The sequence below is a fragment of the Sinocyclocheilus anshuiensis genome, unplaced genomic scaffold, assembly GCF_001515605.1.
Source record: "Sinocyclocheilus anshuiensis isolate Anshui unplaced genomic scaffold, SAMN03320099.WGS_v1.1 scaffold475, whole genome shotgun sequence".
NCBI classification, from domain to species: Eukaryota; Metazoa; Chordata; class Actinopteri; order Cypriniformes; family Cyprinidae; genus Sinocyclocheilus; species Sinocyclocheilus anshuiensis.
Window position 1 is genome coordinate 1,891,437 of NW_015549650.1, and position 9,982 is coordinate 1,901,418.

Sequence of the window (9,982 nt, forward strand, 5' to 3'; positions counted from 1 at the left end):
TATATATGTGATATTGTGTAACAATGTGAAAGTCTTTTGATTAATTTAATGCACCCTTTCTGAATAAAAATATTATCTTCTTTAAAAAAAAAAAAAGGTTAATAATGTTAAGCTGACAAATAAGGACTACTGTCTCGAGAATAAACTCTGGAACACAAAAAAAGGGCTTTTTTTATTTATTTTTATTTATTTATTTTAGGTGAGTGTTAAGTAGTTTTGTTATAATAGACTTTACAAATATTGGTTTATATTTTTGCTAGTGAGTGTAAATATAAATATAAATGTGTCCTGTCAAAGGGATATTTTTGAACAGTCCAAAAGGCCAATATTCCATATAATTTTTTTCTTTTTTTCTCTCACTCACAGGTTGCTGGGTCTGTGATTTATGCAACAAAGAGTTTTCTACACCTCAAAAGAAAGGGACAACAAAAACACCAAAAAAATCGAAATAAGATCCAAAAAGTCGACCAATTTTTGACCACACTTTGGTATTAATTTCTATTTTCTATTATTTGAAGTCCATATGTGTTTTGTATGTTGCATGAAATTTTTGTACTTTTTTTTTATACAATTGTTTCCGCTTTACATAAGGGTTTTTGTATTGTTTACTTGTTTAAAATAAAGTTGAAAACAGATTTTGTGTGTGTGTCTTACTGTTTTTGTTGTTGCTCACTCCAGTGCATAATAATTCTTTCTTGGCGACAGTCATAATTCAGCCCTGCTGCTGCAGTAATTATACAGCATCTCATATATTTCTAATGAGCAGCAGGAGGAGAGGCACAGCCTGTTTTAACTACACCATAACAACACAAGTCAGCCGTCTCAACTTTCCCTGTCTAGTTAATGGGACTGTATTTTTTGTGTTGTGTAGCAGATGGCACGTGGAGGTCAATAGTGAAACAGCAGGTGACGGCTGCTCTGCCACCTGATAGGTGTGTTTGAACCACAAAAGACACGCCAACCTGCTCAGTGCTCCCTGGAAAAGAGACACTTGTGAAAGCCTCGTCACAAAGGATCCAGCTTTCCGTTGAGCAGTCAGGGTCTGTTTTGACCGAGCCACAGGTGATGTCTGGCCGTTTAGAGTCTGTGTTGTGTAACTAGATCCAGACAGCATCAGATAACTTTTCAAAAGCTCTCTTTTGGAAAGAGAATGATATGCCGGCCTTGAAGAAAATTAGACTTATGCAACCAGGGGTAGTGTATGCCGTCTTTGGCTGTTCTGATCAAAATCTGACCATTTTTACAGCGTGTCCTATTAAATTTCAACTCGGTGTCCATTGTGTTTCTTATTGTGTGTCTTATTGGCTTCGTAAAGTTTAAACTTTTGGATGGGTGTGCAGATATCTAATAACGAATCATGGTGTTAGCCACATTTGAAATACAAATTGAATTTGTATTAGACAAAATATCAATAATAATATACACTACTGGAAAAAAAAGTTTGAGGTCCGTAAGAATTTGAATGTTTTTGAGTCACTCAGCTCACCAAGACTGGATTTATTTTATCAAAAAAAAAAAAAAACATCATATAATATACCGATTCGCTGCTCAAGAAACATTTTAACATTATTAATTCTGAAAATGGGTACTTAATGTTTTTGTGGAAAGCATCATGCAAATTCCTTTAAAATAAATACCACTTGGTTGGATATTTGATCTGATGCAGTGGTATTCAGATGTTTAAATGGTGTCGAAGTGAAATGTAGAATATTTGTAACTTATTTTTGACGAATGTGCGGTGAGGTTTCAGGCATACAGTCAAAGTAAATTACGAAATGTGGTCTAAATAGTTGGACTATTTTAATGTTTACATGCAAGGTTATTTGACGTGAAGGAAGTAACATTAAGGTGGGAGAGGAGCTGGATGGATGCCACCTTCATTGCCTATCGCGGTAATACATTAGAAGAGTCCGTTTACATTTAATTTTACTTTAGTGGTGTTATTATCGAGAGCTTCAGAGTTGCTATATTTGATCAAGAATGAATGAGATGAATTTGTGTTCAGACTGCACCTTTGGGAACCACACGAGGGCACACTTACTCTGTTTTCATGTTTCCCTCAGTAACAGAGCAGGAGCACTGGGTCCTTTGCAGCACAGTATATATATATATAGCCTAGCTTAATGCATTGGATAAACATATTAAACTCGCCATTTCTAAAGACAGAAATTACTTTATTTACCTTTTTATCCAAATATCACAATTAGGTCAAAGCAGATATGAATTTGAAATCATTTTGCTACTTTAGTTTTAGTGGACGTCGCAGTGTTTACCTTTTTTGCTGGCTTCTAACATTGAGAAGGCTTTAATAATCTTTGTTTCTTTTTGCTCTCTCTCTCTCTCTCTTTCTTCTCTAAATTTCTGTATCATAAGTAATCAAGTTGAAGTGCAAGAGCAGAGTATATTTCTAAAAAAAATAAATTATAGCCTTTTATATAGGCCTAAATGCCTCCTTGAATTGCAAAACATGCGCATATTCATTTGAAAGAGTCACAGAGTTCAAATGCGCTGCATGAGAGGAGCGACCCTCTCTTTCGTAGCTGGCAAACTTTGACATGATTCACAAATAGAGCTCTTTAACCCTCCACACAAATTCCCCGTGCAGTCGGTGGGTTTATAAGCAATTATGGCTTTAGGAATAGCCAAATTACGTCAAGCCATGATATCCTGTGGTCAAAAATATTTTAAATACTAAGACTTCAAAAGCAGAATAAATACCAAAATGCACTTGTCATTTATTGTGATAGCTAATGCTATAACTTATATAGCCGCTAGTTATTATATAATAATAATTATTGGAAAGGCCCATAAGTATTAGCAATTTGGGCTAGTAATTAACCACCTAGAAACTGGATAGCAACATGCTAAAACCATTCAAAACATCTTAGAAATAATAGGGTATGAGGATGATGATGATAATAATTCGGATGGCTATGGTTGGCTTAATGTTAAATTGATGCTCAGTGAATTGTGTTTTACTGTAATCCAGAGCTGTCCAGACCTATATCTAAAGGTGACGACGTAACAGAAGGTGATAGATATTTTCTTCTGTATTGAGTGAAACAGATTATCAAAAAGAAGTGGGACGCTTCAGTTCATAAGCTGTTGATTGGATGGAACATTTTAGCATACTTTTAAACAGAGTAGACTTGCTTATTACAGAAATATAGTGCTTTAAAAGTATAAGCTGAATGTAATGTTATTGGACACTTAATTGCATAATATTTGCAGTTGCTTGCAATTAGTTGAACTTTAAAGTGTTTTTGACATAAGTAGGACTTGAATACATCTTTATATGTAAATTCATAATGAGTTCTATTGTCTTTGAAATATGGTTAAAGTGTACTGCTGGATATATAGGCCAGTATTTATGATAAACTGAATTTAATGTCATTTATATTAAAGCTTATCGTGTTTTTTTAATATAGGCCTATTTGTAATCACACATTTGCAAAATTTAATTTAGTGCACTTAAAATATATTAACTTTGAATTAGGGCTGTCGTTTTAGCGCGTTAATTTAATTAATTAGTTACGGAAAAATAACGCGATTGAAAAATGTTAACGCAAATAACGCACCCACCCCAGATCTGATCTTCATCTATTTCATACAGTTGACTGTTGACAAACATGATGCAGGGTAACAACTCACTGCGTGATGGAGCCTATAATGCAGTTATATGCCCCTTAAGTTTAATATATTGGGGCAAAAAAATGCCCCTGTATGAGTTTTTGTCTCATATTTATATCATATGATAACACGAGCAGTGAGAGCAATATCACACTAGTGCTGTTTTTGTCTCGAGTGCAAATATGATTTTATACAACAGTTCAGTAAATAGGAAGTTAATATTGTGTTATATTTTAGATACAATATTGTCTGTTGTTGCACAATTTTGCCAACAAAATATTACCTATAAAGCCACAGCAGAACTGTTGTGCGCCTCTGCAACACACAGCGGAGATGAAGAAATTCATTCGTTTCTGAATGAATCCACGTTTTGAACGAATTGGGTGAACCAATGATTTAATGGCCCATTCATAATCAGCGGTTTGAACGAACCGAATGAATGAATGACTCAATAACTTACTCATAAAGATATTTAAATAAAAGAAAGAAAGAAAGAAAAAGGATAGTTCACCCAAAAATAAACATTCTGTCATCATTCACTCACCCTCATGTTGTTTCAAACCTGTATCACTTAGCCTACTTTCTTTTGCACAAGGTATTTTGAAGACTGTTGGTAACCAAGCTGATTTGGTTACCAGGCAATGACTTTCATTGTATGAACAAATAAATACTGAGATGTTTCAGTATTTGAGATGTTTGTTCCATAGTTTATATTAGGTCATTGTAGCCTAAACATTTGTGTGTAATAAATTTAATGTTCTCATTTAACACAATAATGGCTTTAAAATTATCTTTTGCGGGTATTTTCACAGCCAGATTTCATTTGTGATTAATTCGATTAATCGCCACATCATGTAATTAATTAATTAAAATGTTTAATCAACTGACAGCCCTACTTTAAATGTGCTTTAGTATGTCAACACATCAAAATAAGTGTACTTCTTTAAAGCATGACAAATGATTATTAAAACATGATGATTTAAAAGTTCCTTAACTTTTAATTTGACATTATTGCAAAGTGCACTTTTTAAAAGTGTGTTAAGAAACATATCATGAATGTGTACTCTCTTAGGGTATGCTTAAGTAGCATTTTATTTCAATAATGTTATATTATCTGCAATTACAGTTTTAAAAAACATTCTTTAAAATTTTGAAGTATACACTATGAGTGCGGATTCAATACAATAATGCACACTTATTTTCATAAGGAGAGGCAGATCTGAATGTGATGAGATGTGAGCTAGTAGTCAAATGTACTAAAGAGGTGGAGTTCAGTGGACGAAATGATTGGACAAGTCACTACAGAGAAGTCTGTCATTTTAACAGAAGATCAAGTTATGACATTTAACATTTTTTTTTTAAATAAATCACACACTATTTAAAGGGTTCACCCCCAAAAAAAATGTCATGTCATCATTTACTCACCCTCAAGTCGTTCTAAACCTGTATGAGTTTATTGATTCTGTTGAACAAAAAAAGAATGTAACCAATTGCTGGTAGCCATTGACTTCCATAGTATGGGGGGAAAATACTATTGAAGTCAATGGCTACCAGCAACTGTTTGGTTACACATGTTCCTCAAAATATCTTGTTTAGTGCTCAACAGAAGAAAGAAACTCATACATGTTTGGAACAACATGAGGGTGAGTAAATGAAGAAATTATGCATTTTCATTTTTTGGCTGAACTATCTCTTTAAAATATAAGAGCTATTAGGGTTACTCACGCTCTTGTACTGCTGTCTGACCTGTGGCCATACAACTGAGTAGTGGTTGTATCACCATATCGAGTATCAATATTTAAACAGCTAACCACATGGAATAGAAAACCCCATTACAAGGTTTAAATGAACAGTTTTTCTACTCCTTGCATACTGACTGGACAGCTGGCTAACAAATAACAAATACTTTCCCCGTTTTCTGTTTCTTTGGCGCTAAAACTGCTCTAACCACAAGACAGCAGTTAAGCAACGGAGAAACTCATTCATATTTGAGCAGCGGGCTTGTCGCTTGGGCACCTGCCTCTCACCTGTTGCCCCGTCACAATAGAAATGGCTCCGTCTCTTTGCTTCTGGGACATTGCCGCTGAGGTCAGTTTGTGCTGTTAAAAGCTGACACCAGTTGTTGATGGAATTGAATAAAGGTAATTTATTATTTCAGTATGCATTTGGACTCTAACAATAATGCAGAGCAAACTCTCTAAGAAGCGATATTGGTGGGTGTGGAGTGATGTTGTTCATGGCTGCTCGCCCGTCTTGCTGAAGTGGAACGCCGGCTGTTGCTGTGGGCCAAAACAAGGACTTGGAGATGTTAAACCTCGAGTTGGTACTGATGCTCATTCGAACAGGATGGCCAGTGGCCACTGAATGTCCAGGGCTCCGTTCCAGTAGAGCGCAACATTCGGGCTCTGGAAGTAAAAACTCCATTCATTTTCTCCATAGGGAAAGTGATTTTTTCGCAATTACCTTTTTTGCTTTTTTTCAGAAGCGGGCTTCCATAATGTTGTGATTCACCTTGTAGCTGGTTGGTTTGATTCATAGCTTAGAAGGCTTTAATAAAGACTTTTAAAAATCCCTATGAGAAAAATCAATGGAAAAAATACTTCTGGAGCCAAGGGTGCTGAGAAAGTGGGCAGACACTAATGCACTCTAGTGAGCTCCCTACGTAGACAGTATTCTGAGGATTCATTAGTGCCTTTCCTACATAAAGGCTGTGTTCAGAAGCTAGGTATGGCTGGTTTCCAAGGCAGTATGTGTTATATGCAGAGAAGGCAATCCCAGAATGCATTGCGACAAGCTCACTGAAAGAAACTCCAAGATGGCGGATGCTGCAAGAGGGATTCTGATTATAAATAAACTGATAATTAATTCAATACTCTGTTATCAATCAATGTAGTTAAAAATAGCAAATTTACTTAATATTTGTATGTTCTGTGTATTTTTATGCTTATAAAGTGCAGCAGTTGGGATCCGAAAGTATAAATTACCACTAATTTTCTCCATATAGGTGAACTGATTTTTAATGATAACTCATAAACCTTCAAAGACAGCCCTACTGTGAGCTACAAGGTTGTACATTGATGGTATATGCTTAGATGAAGCATCAGCTCACTTTATTTCAATTTATTTTTTTAAATAATCCCGTTTGACAGTGTAATGCCTGGTGAAATGCTCTTGAACTACTTATATATATATATATATATATATTTATGTCATGACAACTCTCGGAGGGATTGGCATGGTAATGTACATGACAATGTTAATGTATTTGGTCTTGGCGGAATAGATCTGCTACGCTGCTGCTGCTGCTGCAGAGCAAGTATCGAGACTTGCTACTGCCAATACATCCACAACATGCTGCTGTGAGCATGTAAGAAATATTGCTGCTGCAAATATAACACACATGAAATATATATATATATATATATATATATATATATATATGTAATTTGTGCAATATATGTGAAATATTTTGTTTCTATATATCTAATCAACATCTTTAAATTAATAGTTTTATATTTATCTGTCATTTTTTATTTAATTATCAATCGCAATGCTTTATGGGATTGTAGTTCTTTTCCTCATTAAAGTCATTAACCTTTGTATTTTTGTTTGATTTTCATATGGTTTTTGCTACAAATCAAAGGTTGTAATGCTGTGATGCACCTCACTGCTGGTTGGTTTAGTTAACGGCTTGTAACTCTTTAAAAATGAATTTCTTTAAAATTCCTATGGGAAAATGAATGGAAAAAAACCTGCCCTGAGTTGCGTTTTAAATCACTTTTGAGGTACGGACAGGATGTCTATGTAGGTAGTTGGCAGAAAGGCTGCTTGCTAGGTTTTGGAACAGAGCCCGGTTTTGGTTTGGGGTGTTTAACCAGCATATGGATACGTACTTGAGCTCTTCTGCCAAGTTTATCCTTAAGGATACAAAGGCTGGCATAATAATGTCATATCGCATTTCAACTTCCCTAAAAGGTATGGATTCAAACACCTCGCAGTTCTTAACTGAACGACACAGCCTAACAGGTCCGTGCCCTGTGAGTGAAGACAACATATGGACAATGCCCTCCCTTCCTGTTTCAAGGGAATGTTGTTCTGGCTGGGTGGACTCCTGGGAAGGGGAGCGCTACCTTTGACCTCTGGGAGAACTCATTTACTCTGACCCACAGTGAGAAGATGATGGGATCTGTAGAAAAGGATGCAGCTAACCAGCTGTCTCTGGCAACACACCGCAGTCCTATAGGAGCCCAATGATGGAACGTTCCCCCTTCTGAGAGGAGCAAAAGAGCCACATCCATTATCACCCTTCCTTATTTTATCCCATACCATTATACACTGTGATTCTCCACAAAAGCTCCGTCATTCATAGGTTCGGCTCTAAAGGAAACATCTGAAGAGCTGCAGGAAACTTGAACATGAAAAATTGCACCTTTCTGTTATCAAACATACTCATCATATCTGGGCCGACTGGGTGGTGTGACTTTAAAAATATGTCAACTGGTAGATAAATTGTATTTATTTTTTTTATTTACTGTTTGTTTGTTTGTAAAAATACTACAAACCTGTTAATCAGGTTAACTCACCATATACAGGGAATTTTTTTTTTAATGGTTTGACATGGCATTTTATGTAATTTTATTTTAAATTACAGTAAAATGTATGTTTTTTAGAAAATGAATTCGTAAATATATAAACTACTGTTCAAAAGTTTGGGGTCAGTACGATTTTTTATGTTTTTGAAAGAATTCTCTTGTCACCAGGGCTGCATTGATTCAAACAAAAATACAGAAAAATAGTAATATAATGAAATATTATTACACTATTCTATTTTAATGTAGATAACAAGAAAAATTAGAAATCTTTAGTAACATTACTGTCACTTTTGATCAATTTAATGTAAACTTGCTCAGTAACATTTTTTTTTTTTAAACTTATTGACCTCAAACTTTTGAACAGTGTATTTAAAATATGAAATACATATGAAATAGTAAAAATATGAGCCATTTTAACAGTATAATTATATTTAACAGTACAATTATGTTTTGTCTATGTTTTATCTAAGTTGCATTAATATATGAGCAATTTGTAATTAAATGAGATTAAACATTTATTTCACTGGATTACAAATACAGGTATAATTCTTCAACATATAAACATTTTTAATTTTCATTTAATTGTCCAGTAAAAACAACTAGAAATTTGAACTGTTTATGTAGAGTTGTGCCAAAATGGTCCTCTTGTGTAAAGTAGCCTATATGCATGATATTGTTCGTCATGATTTATAAAAGTACATGTTTGCCAGACATTGCAGGAATAATAAATATTCATTGCGAACATTGCAAGTAAATATTTAAAGGATGCAACAGAACCTTATAAAGGTATATTTGAAAACAGGATTTTTTTTTTCTAGAAGCAAACTGTATGGGAAGCAGTCTGAAATGTGAATAGACATAAAATACATCCTTAGATGCGTCAAAATGCATTAAAAAGTTTTTTCCCCAACATTTCAAAATAACTAACTAGACTCACAGCTGATATAGCACATAGTCAATACTCTACTAAATAATATATTTACCTTACAGTAATTAATAAGGCACTTTTGAGTAGGACAGTTGCTGTCTTTGTAGATCTACTGCTTTATAATGTTACAACACATTTCTGTTTTAAATAAACGTTGTATTCAGCACAGAATCCTGAAAAATAATAGATTTTCTACAAAAATATTAAGCAGCACAACTGTTTTCAACATTGATAATAATAAGACAACGACAACATTTTCAGCTGAAAACTTTTTAAAACAGGTTTCAAAGTGCAAGTTTTTGAAAACAGTATAGTGTTATTATCTCTATAATGTGAATTTGTGAATTCATGGGCACAGGTGTTATGTGTTCAGTCTATAGGCGCAGACTAGTGTTTTCTTTACACTACAAAATGTTACGCCAACTGTTTCTTCTTCTTTGACATTTTATGGCGATTGGTGCATATTCTGATACTGGGATGGAGTTTGGAGCACTGATGTTGAGGGAAAAATAACTCAATTTTTTTTTGTAATCCTGATTATTAATTCTGGATATTTCAGATCTTTAAACTGTCACCGTCCCACCTGTGGGACGCTTGGCGCTCTTTTTTGTTGTCCTTTTTCTCTATCAAATTTTTTAGTAATCATGTATCATTGGAAAGGTCTGAGTCTCAGGATTCCATATATGGTGAGATAGAAGTAATATTGACAGAGAAATCTAGACATTTGTGACAGAAAAATGCATTAAAAAAATTCAAAGGAGTTTGGATGGCACCCGGTGGCTGTTTGTGGTATAAATAAAATCTCACAGGGACCTACATTTTTTTCATATCA

General features: G+C 34.4%; 1 protein-coding gene across 1 annotated transcript in view; it reads left to right on the top strand.

Moving 5' to 3' along the window:
• Positions 1-616, top strand: part of LOC107660227 (PHD finger protein 10-like) — a 22,516-nt gene extending 21,900 nt beyond the window's left edge. Inside the window, exon 12 of the mRNA XM_016449496.1 lies at positions 367-616. Within this exon, the coding sequence (XP_016304982.1) occupies positions 367-452 (86 nt within the window). The 3' untranslated portion in view covers positions 453-616. The remainder of the gene's footprint in view (positions 1-366) is intronic.
• Positions 617-9,982: the final 9,366 nt, after the last annotated feature.